This window comes from Diachasmimorpha longicaudata, chromosome 3 (genome assembly GCF_034640455.1).
Source record: "Diachasmimorpha longicaudata isolate KC_UGA_2023 chromosome 3, iyDiaLong2, whole genome shotgun sequence".
Classification (NCBI taxonomy): Eukaryota; Metazoa; Arthropoda; class Insecta; order Hymenoptera; family Braconidae; genus Diachasmimorpha; species Diachasmimorpha longicaudata.
Window position 1 is genome coordinate 6,608,560 of NC_087227.1, and position 18,928 is coordinate 6,627,487.

General features: G+C 40.2%; 1 protein-coding gene across 14 annotated transcripts in view; it reads right to left on the bottom strand.

Moving 5' to 3' along the window:
* LOC135160483 (protein tramtrack, alpha isoform-like) overlaps nucleotides 1–18,928 on the bottom strand; it is a 60,026-nt gene that overhangs the window by 18,862 nt on the left and 22,236 nt on the right. For 7 of the 14 annotated variants that reach the window (XM_064117066.1, XM_064117062.1, XM_064117065.1 and 4 more), the window contains 2 exons: nucleotides 3,424–3,801; nucleotides 2,104–2,812 (listed from right to left, as the gene is read on the bottom strand). In XM_064117066.1, coding sequence (XP_063973136.1) covers nucleotides 2,104–2,812; nucleotides 3,424–3,642 — 928 coding nt within the window. In that variant the 5' untranslated portion in view covers nucleotides 3,643–3,801. Of the gene's footprint in view, nucleotides 1–2,103; nucleotides 2,813–3,423; nucleotides 3,802–7,074; nucleotides 7,140–9,780; nucleotides 9,920–15,618; nucleotides 15,776–18,593; nucleotides 18,869–18,928 lie in introns of those variants that run through there. The other 7 variants (XM_064117061.1, XM_064117058.1, XM_064117069.1 and 4 more) reach the window with 7 other exon arrangements.

An 18,928-nucleotide genomic window follows, 5' to 3' on the forward strand; every position in this document is an offset into this window, starting at 1 on the left:
TGCAAGAGAGAGAGAAGGCGGAAACGACGAAACGACTGAACACAAGAGGTAAAACGCCGTTCTTCGTTGCCTCCAGCGCCTTCAGCAAAATCAAATGAATTTTATAACCTCTCTTTATTATTCTTTTTCAAATAGTGGATGATAAAAGTATGCAGTTAAGTCCCGTTTGCAGTCAGCGAAGTTTTTTTTTTTTTTCTCTTTCATTCCTATTTCGCTATCACATTTTGACACTTGATTATTCAACATTTATCTGTCATTTTTAATCATTACATTATTATTATGAACGAACGGATAATTTTAACCAGCGTTGAAAAAAATATATATATAACAAATTTAAAAGCACCGCTAGCTGGCTCCACCCCCTCCTTTCACCAGTGGCCAATGGCAGCGAAGCGTTATGTTTGTGCAGGGAATGAATAAATAATGAATAAAAATACTAGATCAATTGTTGATTTGCAATTTTGATAAAGAACTGATACGCATAGGGTTGGATTTTTTTTTTGCTTAATTAGGCTTGATTAATTCGGTGGTTCCATTTTTCTTTTTGATTATTTATTATTGGTTTTTTTTTTCTTTGAAAATACGCTGCGCATTGGCCGAGCTTTGACGTCACGTCGCATTGTTAAATATTTATATGTGGAGCATGGGTGATTTGTATTAAGTTTTTAAAAAAATGGTACTGGGGTTATGATTTCTGGTTTTGGGTTAGATTTTTAACGGTTCTGGGGTTACAAGCTTTTCTCTATTTCCTTTTCTGGGTGAAGCTGAATCTAGGGGAATTCTATGGGTGTGAATTTTTTTTTTCTAATTAAATAGTTGTGGCGATTTTCATTGGATTCTTGAGCCCCGGAAATTGCCCCGATAATTCGATTCTAGGGGATGTAGAGAATTTATGAAAGCTCTAGGGGGAACTCTAAGGATGTGTTTGCACTAGTAAAATGATTGTATGTGATTTCTTGTTCACAATGCCCCTGAAAATCTCTCGGAACATTTGATTTTAAAAAAGCTAGGGGTGTACGAATATTTTTAGATTTTCCTATCACTTGAAAATATTTGTCTATGTTTCTAACTAGGACCACTTTGTTTTATTTTCATTTGAAAAATATTTAGTCAAGATGGAGGACACGTTTTTCCCTAGAAATTTCCTGTATCTACACAGGTAATTAATCAGGAATATTTTACTAAGTTCAAAAGTGGGAAAACAAATTTTTTAACTAACCGACCTCTGAAAATTTTCCAAAATAAAATTTTTCCCCTAGTTTCAGCTTCATCTGTCCTACCGTACACGTTATCCGACGAGACGACGCTGTTTTCACAAAATTTTCCTCCCCTATAATTCCGATATTCATTAAAACAATGAAGCATATCTCGTTGTGAAAAATCTCAAAGCAATTTTGTTAACAGCGAAATTTCAAATCTTCATAATTTGTTCTTTCTCTCTCATTTGAAATAATTTTCACACTTCATGCAGGGTCAACGTCCCGATCAGAATTCACTGAAAGTCCACTCAAATTTTCTGAGCGTAACTCAAAAATTTTCTCCTCAATTATCATTACAATCTCGATAGAATAATCTCATGCATCTCACAATCGCAATAAATTCAGTAAATTTCAATTCCTGAAATATAATCATTCAATTTCACCTCGTATCATGCACAATGTCCATAACTGACGAGTGATGATTAAATATAAATATGAAGAATTAAAGATCAATGAAAAAAATAGCCTCAAACTACCCATGTTAATAAACAATGTTAATATCTACATCTCTTGAGTGATTAGGTATTAAATCAGAAGTGTATAGGATCAAGCAACAGCCCATTGTCCTTCATAACCCCTAGATAATCGCGTACGTCTCGTCAGATTGAAGACCTAGAAGTCATCTACCCCATGAACAGCCCACCAATGATTACCGATTGACCCGGACAGTTATAAAAAAAAAAGAAAGAGAGAAAAGTGAATGGGAGAATGAAGAAATTTTACAACGATTGAGTTCACAATTCGCCTTCCTCATCATTAAAAAAAAAATTTTTATCCATTGGTTGTGTTATGTAGGGCATCTAGAGGTACCAAAAAGTGTTTATGATAAATCATGATGACTCACCCTGCGCTGAGGTACTTGGCGTTGGCTCTGGCTCTTTCTTGATTCTTGGTATAGCAGGCTCTGGTGTATCACGCTCACCATTCTCAACAGGTTCACTCTCCTTACTTCTCATTGGTCCTGGTGTTGAATTTGCCGAATGACTACCACTGTTATTAGCATTACCATTGCCACTAGTATTAGCACCAGTGCTTGCTTCACTTTGAAAATCAATGCCCATTTTCATTTCCATCATTTCTGGTGAGCCCTGTACAAGATCGGATGAGCATGTTTGCAAATCCTCACGTGAACCCTCACCCATTGGTGTATCAGATGAGCCACTCAATTTTCGTGGCCTACCACGTTTTCTCTTTGGAGCTGTCAATGCCGAGCCCAATAATGGATGACTCGACATATGATGGAACCTCTTGTGTGATACATTGTGAGGCCCAATTTGGTTTATTCTATGTAAGTTTGGTGGTGGTGGAGGTACTGTGTTTTGATTGCCAAGTAGTGAGGATGTTATACTTGGTAAATCACATTTGTCCTCGTTAACTTCGGTCAGGCCTTTTATCCTGAGGGACTCGGCAACCCTCAGAAATGCTGTTAGACGTTCTTGATCAACTGACACTTCGCCACGATACATGAAGTCAAGGAGGCTGCGCATGTCAACGTAGGGTACGTCTTTTAGAATTACTATTGGATGTTTGTCTGGGTGACCAACGAATAGGGCCTGCAGAATAATTATGCATTAGTTCATATTGCAAATTCACCAAGACTTGGGGAGACTACGAGTAAATCAGTGGTGAAGTGGTAAAATGAGATAAGTTGAATAATCTCTAAGCAGAGTTTTTGGAAAATATCTCCGAATCTAAGAGAGATAGCGAATATTGTCCAATAACATTTCTTGTAGAACTGAATTTGCTCCACAAAAAAGGTTATGATACAAATTTTGCTATCTTCCTTTAATTCCACGATATCCATCAAAATCAAGACAATAGTCACACGTAGCTTATCTCCTTTGGCCACTCCCCTATGAATATATTAATAATGTTAGGATTTTTTTCCCAATGCTCGACATTATTCTATTCAAATATATTTTTTTGTTAGCCATTTTTGTCAAAGTTGTCTAGTCGTGAGGGAGGCTCGCGATCTTTATCTAATTCTAACCTCAATTACACTCCGAAGAAAAAAAACAATTTTCGTCCCTCAAGAATATCAATCCTGCGTTGAAAAACAGGATTTTTTCTCATTACAGTACAATAAATATTGCAACAATATTAGTCTAAAAGCACCGGTTAATTATCTAAACCCAAGTGAGCCCCACCCTATCAACCTCATTACCTGAAAGTATGGACTGCACGCTGACAGCACCATCTTGTGTGCTTTAAGTAACTGTCCCTCGACAGCAAGTGTCACATCAACGAAGGCCTCGTCATGGAGCAGCTGATCGAATACAGACAGTAAATTGCTCTGATGGTTGTTCCAGCGCAGACAGAACCTCTGCGACGCCATCGCTTCGCTTCTCAGATCCGCCAGGTTACCGTTAATGTCCGCTAACATGAGACCTCTAATCTTTTGCGCAATTGCCGTTGCTTACGCCCTTCCGCGCTAACCACGGCCTGTCCACAATTTATCCTAATGTTTCTACTGATGCTGCGAAAAACTGTCCTCACTTGTATCTTCATCGGCCAGGGCTATCACGTACCTCTACCGAGTGACCTGTCAACAAACAGAGAACAAACATCATCGTTAGTTATGCATCTTGGGAAAGACAAATGATCGTTTGCAAAGGCCAAAGAAAAATGCATAAATTGTTCATGTATTTTTTTTTGCACTCGAGTTTTGCTGTGGGCGCCCTACGACCAGGCGCGTGCAGGCTTGCTCTTCAGGTACATAAAAAAACAAAAGTAACAGCCTCAGTCACTTGGAGGAAAAAAAAATGAATATACGGTGGAAAATATGTGTGGGTGTACGACCCTGATACCAAGGTGTAGGCTGAATAGAACGCGATTCTTTCCTTTTACGCTTCCTCGCCCTCTCGTTTCACTCGGAGATCATCATAATGGCTCCTACGTGCGTACCAAGACGACTATCGAACGCCTCTGACTACAGATGAGATACCCACCCGACACTATCGATCAGAATATTTTTTCAAATAGATTCGGTGGAAAAATTGTGATGGAAAATTCATGAATTAAACTTGAGTAAATGATTAAATCAATCCCTGGGATCAATTCCTCACGAGTAGTGGGGGTTCATATTCTTTCATTTTGTTATATTAACACTTTTATGAAACCGAGGGGCTGCGCCCCCCGCCCACCGACCCCGAGGGGGCTTCGCCCCACTCCCTCACCACCAACCTCACAGGGTCCTGGCCCCTCTTCCCGCTCACTTCTTCACCGGAATAACAACGTGGGCACGACGATGGGGGTTCGTTCAATGATGTCATTGTGAAAATTCTCCAGCGAAATACATTCAGGATGAAAAGAAATTCTCTGCGTGTTGACGTCCAGGAGATCTTGTATCTTCTCGCGGAAAAAATGAGAAAGATGCTGGAGACCTGAATGGCATTATTTTTTCCTCTTTCTGACGCATTAGAATCGTCTGCGTGTGTTTACGTTATCCTGTGCCACTGGTGAATAGTTTCACGATGTATCCCTCCCCCCCTGCCCCCCGGGAGTATTTTGTATCGAGATGAATCTCTCTGGCGGTATCCATACATATATGTATGGCATGGGCTCTCGAGGTGCGCCGAGCCTCGACCTTGAACGACCTCGTTAACCCACGGGAGGAAGCACGATCGGTTTCACGGTTAGCAAGGCCTCAACACACCGGGTTTTGCCTCTTCGTCTTGCTCGGTCTAACTGGATATCAATGGGTTGTATTTCAGTAAGTTATATCCTTCCTATATGTATTTCTCTCGCTCCTCTTTTTCATTTCAATCGGTTTGTTTCATTATCATTACGCAACAAGGTATTTCACTGTTAATGGGGAATTTCAGAGGTGATATCGGGAGGGGTATTTGAATTTTATGGGCTCTCACTCTCAAATGTTATTGATTTCAGCAGTTCGTCGGAAATTAATATAGGCATTTGGTGAAGCGGTAGAACTAGTTTTTTTTTAAATTTTTCGCTCGCGAGTAACAGATGGATTAAGTGTTATTTATGAATTGTTGAATGACGCTTTGCCATGTTTTATTGATGGGAAAATTTATATTGCTGTTCTGTGAACAGTTATGGGAATTTAATCAAAATTAATTTTTTGGAATTAATGGGATATCTTTTGTTGAAAGGATTTTTTTCAATTCTCTCTCGCAGGGATTTTCCTTCATTTATCGAATATTTTATTAAAATATGTTTTTTTATTTAAAAAATAGGGACCTGATATTCATATTGTGGTCGTTATTCTATTTTTTGCGGCTATGAGTAATAGAGATATTAATTGTTATTTATGAAATGACGTTTCGCCACGTTCTATCCTTCCGAAAATTTATGTTTACGATTTGCAGACACTTCATAGAGTCTTAATGGAAATAAAAAATTGGGAAAAAAATCTCGACAGTTTATTATTCGATAAAGTATGGAATTTCGATGTTTATGTAGGGAAATTGAAACATTTTATGAGCTCTCACTCCCAAATGAAGCTCATTAGTTTTATCAGTCAGTCAAAAATAAAAAAAATAGTCAACAAAACTAGTTTCTATTTTTAAAAAATAATTTTTCTCCTGCGAGTCAATAAAGGTATCAATTATATCTTATGAATTTGTGGCTGACGTTTTCCAACGTTTTATTACTCTGAAAATTTATGCTGCACTTTTGTAAATACAAATGACTTTAATGAGAATAAAAAATGCGTACATTTTTTTTTATTTCATAAAATATTCATAAGGGGGAAATTTACCCATTTTATGGGATTCGATCTTTCAAAGGAAATTCATTACTTCCATGGAAAATGAAAATATTCAAACGGTTCAATCCACTGGACTAGTTTTTATTTTTTCGTCAAACGACTAATAAAGCTATTAATTATTATTTATGAATTTATGAATGACGTTTTGCCACGTTTTATTGATGCAAAAATTTATGTTGTAGTTCTGTAACTACAGTGTAAACACTATTAAGCTCTTAATGAGACAAAAAAAAAATCGCGCGCAGTATTTTGTCGCCTTCTCCCGTGAAATTGCGCACAATTTTTTTTTTTATCCGGCGAACCCTTGTTGTTCACGTACTTCCCCACCAACGTCAGACAACGCCCCGAAGTGAGACTGACTGGTGAGATAAAAAAGCCAGCATTGGTGTTTGTCGAGCGAGGTGAGAAAAAAAAATCTCATTTCATCATGTTGAGGTTTCGTTTATGTTCAAGTGAAAACGGTACTTCTCAGCCCCCCCCCCATCCCCCCCAAAGAATCGATACCTTTTTGATACACCGAGGGGGTATTAATTTAAACGGTACGCCGGTTTTTCGAGATTACCAACACTTGTTCTGGTGTATACCCCCGGTGGTAAAAGGTAAAACGGTATTATGGAAGTCACTGTAACGGTAAATAAACTAAAATTCAACAGGTGCCCCAAAAATACAGTTCATAATGTTGAATAAATTTTTTTTTCATTAAATTCATATCGAGATCGAGGAACACAAGAAAGTCGATTTTAAGATTCAATCGTTCGTTGATGAGTATCTAAGAATCCAAGGCCGATAGGAAAATGGTTATCAGAAACTTTGTGTTACGTTGAAGAGAAAAAATTTTCTACAATTTCAATATATCCCTTAGTCCTCGCGATATTTCCCCAAAATTCCTCCGACATCCAACGCAATGCACTATTTTCCACCAGTTAAATAAACGAGCCTGGACCCCTTCCCCTATTTTCTATCAATATGGCCGCTGATCGGTCCCCAAAATCATCAAATAATACCTCAGCATCTCCACCATCAACTAACCTTAGTCAAAGCAATTAATTAATTTTTCCACTCCTCGAAATATTTCAACAGTACCTTATCCGAGGGCTGTGTCCTTCACATTTCCCAAAAACCCATCCAAACTTCGAACTTCACCGTATCCACCGAATTACCCTCCCCCACCGCCCCATTGAGAAACCTCGGTCGTCATGAAAGCCCACATCAAAGGAATATTGTTATCCAATCCAATGGTTTTTCCATCGGTACGTGTCATTGAGCGGTTGACTCCCTCAACAAAACAAGTCCCTCACCCACACCCTCGCGTGGGCAGAGCCCCTCGAACCACACACATAACCTCTCTCTCCTCTCCCCCTCCTTTCCCCTCCAGCCCCACCAATACGTACAAATTCCCTCTGCATGTTAACTCAGCGTGAGTTATGCGAGAGGTGAAGAAGACAAACACATATTGGAACGGAGCATACTGAGTGACTTAACATCCATAAAGAGTCAGAGTGAGTGAGTGACTGAGAGAGAGAGAGAGATATGTGTGTAGAAAACCAGTGGATTGAAGTAACAGAGTGGCACGAGGAGCCTCTCTCACGGCCACGCATTGCGTAATCGTTATTGCCCGCTAGGTTTGTGAGACAGAGATAGTGACGAATCGGTGTGGCGGGAGAGGGAGGGGGGATACCGACAGTGGGACAAAGTGCGAGATAATGTACCGGCGGTTTTTCAGAGTGAGAAAAAACGCGTACCCCCTTCTCATGATTATTATTATTTTTTTTTTCAACTCCATCGGTGGCTTCACCTTCGACTCCCGCTTCCGCACCACCGCCCCGAGTGAATGCCTAGACATCGCCTGAGGATATTTCTTACTGTCATCCACGCATCTCCACAATAAAAAAAAAAAATAATAATATAAAAAAGACTGAATTCGTGGCATTCATGGCGTCACGTACACTTGTGCGTGCACGATGATACACCCGGTTACGGAACAGGGCAAATAAATAAACATTGTGCAAGAGGCTGGTGATTTTTTTTTCTTCGTCAATTGTGAAACGAAGGAATAAGGAGTTTTTGGAGTGATGTATGACGATGGTCATCTGGGGCAACGTGTTTTGGATTTGTTGGGTGATTTGATGCCTGCGATGTGAAGCTCAGAGGGAGCGATAAAAGTAACGAGGGAGTTGCGCATGCGCTTGGGTGTGGAGGTTAGAGAGTTGGGTGATGACCGCCATGTTGAGAATGGTTTTGTCGCTGGGGATTGTAACCAGCGAGACTTATTCAGGGATATATATATATTTTTTTTTATTTGGGCTGAGGGGTGATGATTCATCCGACTGGTTGGAATTGAGAGGCTGAAGGCGAGGCTCAACAGTCTGGGTGAGGGTGAAGATGGGGGGTTTTTTTTTTTTTCGTTCACACCCTTGGAATGCGACTCTTGCGTTTGTGCAGTGGAAATTGGGAATTTCAGTGGAGGACGTGGATAACGGGGGTTGCTTCATACGCCGACCGAATTTCTGAGTATCGAGGTCGGAGCTCAAGGAAGCCAAGTCGATTGCCTCGTGATAGGGAGCGTTGAATACTTGACTAATCCCTTCTAAAATAATTCAGAACGGCTGCTGGATGATTCGTTTTGTTTTCGTCATTCCAGGGTAAAGTGGTTTAATGATTCGATCTTTACTCAGTTTTCAAGGCATATCTATGAATAAATAAATTGCTTTGCTCAACTAAAGAGCGAATTTTTCATGAAGGCCTTGAAAAATATTTTGCAGTTTTAGAATTCATTGAAAGCTGTTCAATAGCCAATATCTACTCGAACCATTTTACCACTGATTTGTTTATATATCAACAAGGAATGATGCAATGTCGACGATTAAAGCAATATCTGGAAACTGAAAAACTCTGAAAAATCGTCTCGGTCATTCATCAATACTTTCATGAGTAGTTCAATGGGAAAATATTCCACTTGATATTTTTCATCGGTAGTTAAACGGTAGAATACTCCTGATGATATTTTTCATTGTTAGTTCAACGAAGGCCAAGCGCCGCGTGGCAGGGCGAGTAGAAAACTCGACTATCCCCTCTAACCAATTCTCGACATCAGCTTCGCTTTTTCCAACGCCTTTAATCGTCCATATCTCGTCACCGAATGATACGATTTCAACGAGTCAAGTCTCATCACAAAGTTTCAAAGAATATCTTCAAAATGAAAATAAATATCGAAAAATTGTCTCTTCACTTCTCAATTTATGGACAATCAAAGACATCAAATATACTCCATTCTCCCTTATCAACATTTTCCTAACTAATTCAATGACCATACTCCAGTAAACCCTCCCCGTCGCCCACCCTAAATTTCCACCAAAACCCGTGAAAAAACTACAAAAGAAAGTTGACGTGAAAAAGAAAAAATGAGAATCCCAGTGATATAAGCACCATCTCGACTCCTCGACACGTCGAAACGGCCTCTCGGATATCTCTCCCCCTTGTCACCCCACCCCTCAGCACGAAAAACTGGGGGGAGTGCCAGGATGTGCTTGGAACGATCAACGCGTCGCGTCGCCCAGCCTCGCCTCCCTCCTGCCCTCTCTACCACCCTCTCCCCACATCCCTCTCCGAGTCCCGCTGTTCGTTCTTCCTCGAACCCCGACAGTGTACACGTTCCTCGTACGTGTTTATACCTCTCTATCTCTCCACACAGCTCTAAAACGTATGCAACTCCCTCGCCAGTTGTTTTTTTTTTTAATATTATTTATCCCCTCGCCCTCGCCCCCCTCTCTCTCTCGCCCAATACTTCACCATTTTATTTGTCTCTCGGGGATGTACATCCTCATGAATATTCACGCACAGATGATTTTTCATTCCGTTAGACTGAGGGCATATCCGATGCTCTTGTGTGAGAAGGTGAGTGGTAAAGAGTGAGTATAATACACAAACCAGGTAGTGAAGTTAACGGAGAATTGCCGGCACTGACTTGTGGCACATATCGGCGGTGGGAGGGGTGGGAGGGAAAGACGAGGGATGGGGAGGGGGGGCAGGAGGAGGAGGGAAAAAAAAATGGGGGAGAGGGCATAGCTGCTGCGATGCCGGAGGCGCACACACTGCGTGATGTGTCCTACATTCATCGAGACTGCATTTTAGAACTTTGTGCAGGATTATTGTTAGCCCTAACCCCATGAAAATTTTAAGGGGGATAATGTGGAAAATATTCACTCGATTATTGGTGAATGAAAAATGTTCCCTCATTTAACGTCAATTAGTGATGAAGTTGCAGTTGTACGATAATTCCTTGAATAATATATATATTTTTAATTCCTTCCGCGGCGAGTTTATGATACTTTGCGACCCCTCCTGACCCCTCGTGCAAACACGTCTCGTCTGTGAGGCTTGCGCGCCTTCTTCCTCGTTTAGCCAAGAGGGATTTTGCTGTTTTAACACTCATGCTAAACTGCAGAGTGAGTGAGACAGATGGTGGGTAGGGGCGTGAGGAGGGAGGAAGAGAAGGGGGATGGAGGGAGAGTTAATGCACGAGACGAAGTGAAGGAAACCTCACGCACAACGCGGGCCCAGTCGCTCGCCCATTGGTCGCTCAACCCTCACTCGACCCTCTTTTCCCTCCACGAGAGACCCCCTTTGGACTCGCGGGCTTGTATTTATTTGCCGTCTCGGTTTATCTGGTCTCCTTTTTCACTCTTTCGTTGGCTCTCACCGGCTTACACCATTCCAGTCGACTCGGCCAGACTATACCTACTACCCTTCCTGCCTCCGTGCGCCATTTTTACCTCCCCAGGGCTCTCTAGAAGATACCGAGACAACGTTGCCGTTGTCGTATGCTTGAAAAACCTTAAGGCCAGTGGCGTCGGGGAAGGGAGTTTTTTTTTTTTCACTGAGGAATTCTGGTTTAACTTGTTTTTTTTTTCTAAACTTCCCCTCGGGGGGGTTTAGTTGCGCTTTGAGCTGGGGAGGGGAGTGAAAGTTTAGGGGTGCTTCGTAATATACGAATGAAAACTTTCATAAATTTAGAAATAACGAAAAATCTTGCAAAATTATTTTGTTTAAAAAGCCACAACTGACTTATTATTTTTGTTTTTCACCATTTTTTTAGTCTTAATAAACTCCCAATTTTGTAAACATTAAACTCAAAAAACGTAAGATGCCCGAAAGTGCCCGAATATTCTGAAAATTCTCAACCCCTTCGCCATAGACCAAAAGAAAAAAAAAATACCTCACACCCCCAAATTGCCCTAATCCCCAAAAAATTCCCAGTTTCCGGTGAATTTTAATTTGATATTCCACGTGGCTGTAGGGGACGCGACGTGAATATTCCGAAATTTATTGAGAGGATGAGAGGAAAAATATTTCGGTGACCTTAGCCATATCACCGCCCCCTCGAACAGAGCGGATTGTTGACGACCTTTTAGAGTCCCATTGGCGCAGAACTAGCAAATCGTCCCGATGACACGGGGGGTTATGTTTTATTGAAGTATCGCGGATGCTTTATTTTATATTTTTTTTTTATTTTCCTCTTGAAGCGTACATTTGTTACCACAGCTCATGCAAAATTCAACCTCACCCTCCGTCTTCCTCCGCGCACACTCTTTCACAACGATTAACTGCCCTCGACCTCGACCCCACCAATGGCGTAGGATTTGAGAAGTTTGAGGAAAAAAAAATACCACGCTTCCCCCCTTTCTAATGACGGAATCGTCATTTAGGAGGCGAATGGTTTTTCAATGGTGGCAATTAAACTGTCGTTTAGCGTTATTCAATTGTGATTGGAAGGCATTGAGCAGTGGTAATGGAATCGTTCGAGATTTTTAGGGGCTTCAGGGAGTTTTGCTGATAACGCCGATTACTCAGGAATTCCAGGTGTAACTGGGGCACGATACATGCCATCATTGTTTTATCCAGGGACGGGCCGAGGTATTTTATACCGTGGGAGGGAGGGGGAGGGGGGATTTAACGTCAGGCTTTTTGTCGTTATTCATTTGGGGGACTTTCAATATTGAGACTTCATTAACCTCATTGAATTGTCGTGAAAATGTGATATAAATTTTTTTAAAAAATATGAATATGTGTTGAATATGTTATTGGATAGAGATAACAAAAAATATTTTAATCCATCACTTCAGGTCCAAAGAAGTTCTCAAAGAAGAGAGAAAAATTAATTCTTCGAAATTCAATATCACACGATGAAATGATTTGATATTTCGAAATCAAACTTCACTTTTAAATGTGGGAGAATATCTCCTAAAAGAGCAGAAAAATTCAAAATGTCACTCTGCGGATTGTATTTTTTTTCCTCATTCACTCATTAGCTTTTGCTAATTTTGTAAAAAATAATCCGAAGAAGAAAAAATCTAGGAATTTAATTTTTATCCTGTACTCCTGGAATAATATTTTTCCCCCTGAACTTCCTTGATTCAATATCTGTCGGTAATACCGAGTGAATCATAACGGTGAAGATATGGGGGTTACGATAGTCATGCCCATTGTGAAAGACAAATTTCTCCCCACGAGATAATTATGCACAAAGTCTGAGTCATCCACTCAACCACAATTTCGCCGAATCCCTTCAGTGCCACATCCCAACCACCTAGTATAATCCCCACAATGTAAGAGGCAAAATATGTTGACGAGGAAAACTTTAAACTTTAATTATCCAGATCCCGAATGAATCATCAACAGGACCATACGATTACCACTGTTTTTACGCCGTTGAAAGAAATTTCTGATGGAGTAACGAAATAAATTTAATGCAAAAAATAATCCCTAATCATTTTCCATCAGTCGTGGATTTCCCGGTGATCATTATGACGCTTTCGAGACACTTCGAGTAATCGTGAGTGTCACTCAACTATTCATCGAGTGAAAAGCGAGATGAGAATTGAAATCAATAAAAAAAAACCACAAAGTGATAAAATGTTCGACAGAAACTAGGGTGTCTTCAAGGGCCAATAACGCGGAATCAGCGGAGTGAAATCGATTGATTCTCAGTTCATTGAGCAGATATTTTGAATAGATTTGAAATAATAATTGAGTTGAGAAAATCGTGTCGTTGGAACCCAAGATATTGACCATTAAACATTTCTCTTTTTTACTCTCTCCATAAGTCATTTTTTTATAATGAAAATAAAAAAAAAAGTTCCTTCAACCCTAATGACTAATCATCGAATTTCGAAATAAACTATAACCCCCTAAAATCGTAAATATGTCTAATTAAATCTTTACCCCCAATAAAAATAATCCTTTGATAATAAAAAATAAAACAAAAAAAAAAATGTACATTTCTTGGAAAAATCTCCTCAACTAATTTCCCCATTGAATTTCTTCTACCCCTGGAAAGCTCACCGAACAGTAATAAATAAAGCCCACGGGGGGATGAGCACCACTAGAATACCTAAGAGAAATAGACTGAACCAGACAGGTGTATTCCCGGAAATGCCTTGAGTCAGCCAACCCTGAGATCTAAACGGCTCCGGGGTATAAGAAGGGTCGCATTCACAACCCCGAGGGTAGAGCCTTAGACAGCCCATCAAATTGTCCGATGGGAATAAAAATTCATCCAGAGGTCTATCTTCACCTGCAGGTGCATTCACGGAAACACAAGACTGTGAAACTTTTCGCTTGGTGAGACACCCCCTTTTTCAACTTTTCCTTTTCGCTCTGGTGCACGATAATTATTCCCCCCCCTCCCCCCAAACAATTACGACAATAATAATATTCACCAACAATCACCCCTGATGATAATGAAAATGAAAATATTGTTGATAAAATTATATTCATCAGGTGAGAAAATAACTCTCTATGTTATTTCCACCCAAAATATTCCTGTCCGCACTCATAAAAAAATTTTTTAATCAAATAAATTTTGTCATCACATGTTCCGGATGTATTTCATTGAAATTAATTTTCGTTGGAATTCAATGATTTTACCAGGCGATTATTGAATGAATTTATTTAGCCCCAGAACAGGAGAGAGTCAGACGGCTCTCGCGCACGGGATGTATTTTCGTCCCGAAGCCTTCCTTCACCCGGGCCATCCCCTCATTTATTTCTGTTATTACCTCGCCCCCGTGCAGTTCCCAAGAGTCATGGCATGTGAATGCTGATGTTCTAATAGTGGGTGCTGGTAATCAACCCCTCAGCGATAAAATCGTCACGCTATTTTAAATCTCAACCCGCAGGAAATGCATGGTAATTGAATTGGGGAGGAAGAGAGAGAAGGAGAGGTAGGGTTGCACGTGGGGCGGATTTGGTACGGTGCACTTGTTATTTTTGCTGTTGATTGGGGAGATTTTTTTTTTCTCGAGACTAATGCGCCATTCCGGAACTATTTTCAAGGGGCTCCCACCGGAAATGGTGTTTGATGTGAATAATTTCGGAATCCGGGGGTTGATATTTGAGGATTTTTTTTACTTTATTGGAGAATTGAGAGGTAATCGATGTTGAAAAATTTTTACTGGTGGTAAAATTCAATTCTTGGAGTTGATGGAATTTTTATATTCAATTTGAATTTGCTGTGATTTTTTAAATTAATGTATTTGGATTCCCAAGAAAATTTATCTGAATTACCTATTTGTTTTTTAAAGAAATTTTAGTTAAATAAATATAATAATCGAGCCACCCGGAAATCATGGTGTATAGCCCCGCGATGATGACCTATTCGTGAATTTGTGGAACGAAATAAAAATAAAACTCGCATTATCACAAAACCGATAAAAAAATATTACTGAAGTTGGAGAACGCTCTCAATCTTCGATATTTATCGATTGAATGATGCGATTTCCACGAGTGACATCTCATTCGAGAGTTCCAAAAAAATCTTCAAAATGAATTTAAAAATTAAATTTCTGCTCTGTTAATTTCTAGTTAATAAAAATTTTAATCACTCTCCCTTACAAAATAAAGCCAAAATTACGTTTATCTCAAAATCAATTAGAAGAAATCTATAGATAGAACGATTTGATTTTCACTAATGACATTTCCTTTTAAACCCCAAAATGACAACCCGGGCGCCGATATCTCATCGGCCGATTTTCCCCCATCGCTTCAAAACCCCCGGTCAACAACAGATATTTTCCATGAAAAAAAAAAATCCTTGACATTCCTCATCGCAGCCCTATTGCCAGGGTGTCTCCAAAAATCCCCACATTTCATAACTCACTATCTCATGCCTGCGTGAATGCAAAACTCTTGAGCACAAGACAATTCCTCACGTTCGATAATCTCTCCAAAGTAAAGGCGTGTGACACCACGTGGCACGAGCTATCCCCATCACCCGGCCGTTCTTGCCCCTCAAAAAAAAACCCTGCTAATTTCCCCTCAATCAAAAACCTCGGAAATAACGAGGCGAGGCGGCCCCGCAGGGGGAGTGAAAAATAACCGTTAGAATTCCCGTACGAAAGTAGGTCTTCACCACGAGTACCACCGGAGCATTAAAAAAAAAAACAGTCTCGCCATTTCCGTCACCTCTCCGAGTCCCAAAGTTCCCTCCCAAAACCCGGAAAAATCGCTACCAGGAGTGGAAAATCACTCGATCGCACGTGTCTCCGGGATAAAAACCAAAACAGCGAAAAAAACATTAAAAAAAAAAGAAGAAAAAAAAAAAAGAAACCGCTGATAGCGCACGCTCACCTGAGTTCCTCGAAATAAGCCACGAAAACAGGCAGGATATTTCACAAAATAAAAATAAAATCACTCCGTCACTTCACTTGAACAGAAAAAAAAATATATATATTGTTTTGTACGCCTTCGTTTCCTCGAAGTTGTTGCACGCAACCCGCGCGCCACGGGGGAAGGAAACGTACTGAAGGGGAAGCAAGGAGCCTCGGTGAATGGACAACGGGGGAGTCGAGGAGGTGAGTGGGGGTGAGTGTGCGCGCGCCCGTGTGAGTTTTACCAACCAACACATATTCATAAAAGGGTAAGAGAGGGGGCGGTGTGTCGGAGAGGGGCGGAAGGGGGTAGAGGGGGTGGTAAGAAAAACTCCAATGACGGGGGTGAGGGGTAGAGGGAGGTTTGGCCTGGAGGGAGGATGGACGCCGATCGTACTGAGCCACGGGATTTTATGGATGTCGGAGGGAACGAGTCAGCCCGAGTGAGAACGAACACACGGATCCAAGTGGCAAATGGACAACCCCGGGTATTATATTCCACACGGGGCGTTGGTTGGTGGCGCCTATGGGCTCTATGCGTGCGGGAAAAATATGATTATACGGAGTTGATTTTTTATTCACTTAGGATTTGCAAAATTATCGAAGATTATCAGGGGCTTGTTGGCGATGGTTCAAATTTCTTCCTTTCTTTTAATTTTTATTTTTTTTGATAAACTCAAACGGAATTCACTCGTTGACGAGAAATTCTCAGACTATTCGTCCTTGAATTATTTAATAAACAAATTAATTTTTTGTTACTGCAAGGGATTTTGAGTTTTAATTTTTTTGTAAAATATCTTGATGAAATCAATTATTTTTGTTTAATTCGTGATGACATCCTCGAATCGTCGATTCCATGAATTTTTTAATAAACAGATTAAATTGTTTTCAATTATTGCGGGGCCATTATTGAACAAACTCGTGAGGATTCGAGAACTCGTCGGTGTAATAGTTTCTGAATTATTGAATCAACAGATTGTTTTTTGCGGTTTTTGGTGAAGGTTTTGTCGGACCTCATCAACCCCAGACGTGTCCATACGGGACGTTGCCGCCTATGCCCTTTCATTCATGTTAATTAAAATGATTTAAGCACTGTTAAGACCTGGCTAACTTTGAAACCCTTAACCCCAAACCCCAGGGATTCTCCAGTCCTTTCCAGTCACATTCTCCACCCCTCGGTCCCGCCCCCCTCTCTCAAGTTATGAAAATCCCTTGAGGGTTAGCAGAGGGTAATGATTGCCTCAAACGTTGTAAACTTTTTTCTATTTAAAACTATGAATATTTTATGATAAGAAAAAAATCAACATAAATGTGCTCTGTCTTAAAAAAAAATACTCTAAGACAATTTTCATTTTTCTTAAAAAAAAAAGTAATAATTTTTTTTTATGGATGTCTATTTATATATAGTAGATAAAATTATAAAATTGATAGATAGTATGAATTGATAATGAGTAAAAAACATAGTGAGTCGACACACTTCATTATCTACTGACTAAATTTCATTAAAAAATTTCGAAAATTTATCCGGCATTCTCTTATCCCTGAATTTTGCCCACCGCATCAATTAAACAATTGTTTATGTCCCTGCAGATTGTTTTGATCTCGACTCACGTGCGCCTTGAAAAACCGCGCAAAATTGTCTGCGCCAGCGCCTTCTGTAACTACTTGAGACGCTTCAAAAATGGCGGCAAGACTATTTTACACGATGCAAATTTATCTCACGAAATAGCCCATTCAATGCGGTATTTTTCATCACCCGATCTCCACAATAAATTGTGCTTTCAACATTGGTCTTCACCTCAATGTTTATTGACGACAGGCTAACATAGTAGTCGATGAAAATTTTAACAATTTTTTATCAGATCCACACCCCATAGAGATAAGAAAAATTTTGTAATTTTGTACTTTTGTATGGAAAAGATTTGGTAGATTTTTCTTTCTTAAAGATCTTTTCCAAAAAATTCCTTCCCACCCTTGAGCTGCTGATGAATAAATTATAATTAAAGTAATAAATGCGATTGTACTACATTTAGAATTCGTACTAATATATAATTTTTCTCTTCATATTTTTTTCATGTAAAAACTTGACTAAAAACCACGTGGAATCATTTTTAATGTAATATTGAATTACTATTGTATGTAATTTGTTTTTGTGGGGCACGTGTTGAGCTGGACTTGTATCGAAAGGGCATGTTGACTTGTTTTGTTGGGAAAATTGATGAACCCTCAAAAATCCCTAACCACCATTGAAAATCAAAAAACAATCCCCAGCCCTCCTCCCCCGCATTGTAGCCCTCACCAGGAGTATTAACATTCCTCCAGTCTTCAGCGCTCTCATTCTCCCCTCTCGTTTCCTCTCTCTCTCACTCTAAAAAAAAAAAAATTCTCTCTCTACTCTCTCCTCGATATCGATTCCGTCGTAATGCCGGGGTAGCACCGCCCGATGGCAACGACCCTGCACGGCCCCCAGAGCGCCCGCACCCGTGACATCGATGTACATTTTATTTCAATGGTTAAAAAAAAAATATCCACCCGTTTTGATAACGATAACGACTTCACTGAAACATTATCGTCTTAATGTATTCGTCATTAAATCTCAATCACTCACAGACCATCAACTCACAAATGGAAAGAAAAAAAAAAAAAAAAAAAAAATTGAAACCGATCGATTCTCACCTGAAATAAAATTCAATTTCCATTATTTCACAGACACACGCATTGAAAAACCACACGACACCACCTCCCACCCCCTCCCCGCCCTCCTCACCATCCCCCCACCAACCAGTGGGTGACGTACCTCTCACTGCTCCACCCCACATCCTTCTCACCCGATAATTTTCAAATAAATTCCACTCCTTTCCACGAAATCCCGCTTCATTTTATCCGACAAAATCACATTAATATCCGGAAAAACTGTCAAAAGCACAATAAAAAAAAAGTCGAAAAAAAACTTACCTCTGCATCCTAAATTCCAGGATGCGTAATTGGTTAAAAAAAAAAACCCACCGAGTGGGGTTGTCAGAACGGTTACGCTCTCAGGGGGAGACGGTGCGCGACTTGTGTTGCCAGTCCGCCTAGGACGCCATGTCAGCAAGTTAACCGAGTCACTCGGCAACCCTCGGCACTTCGTATTTTCCAACTTCGTTAAACATCGCCACAATCGGGCTTTTACGTTCTAGTGTGTGTATACCTGTGAGTATGTACAGACTATGCGCCACCAAGCGGTTAAAACTAAAGCTCATCGCCTACGCCCTGTTTACCACTGGGTACAGTAGAATACTCCGTTCAAT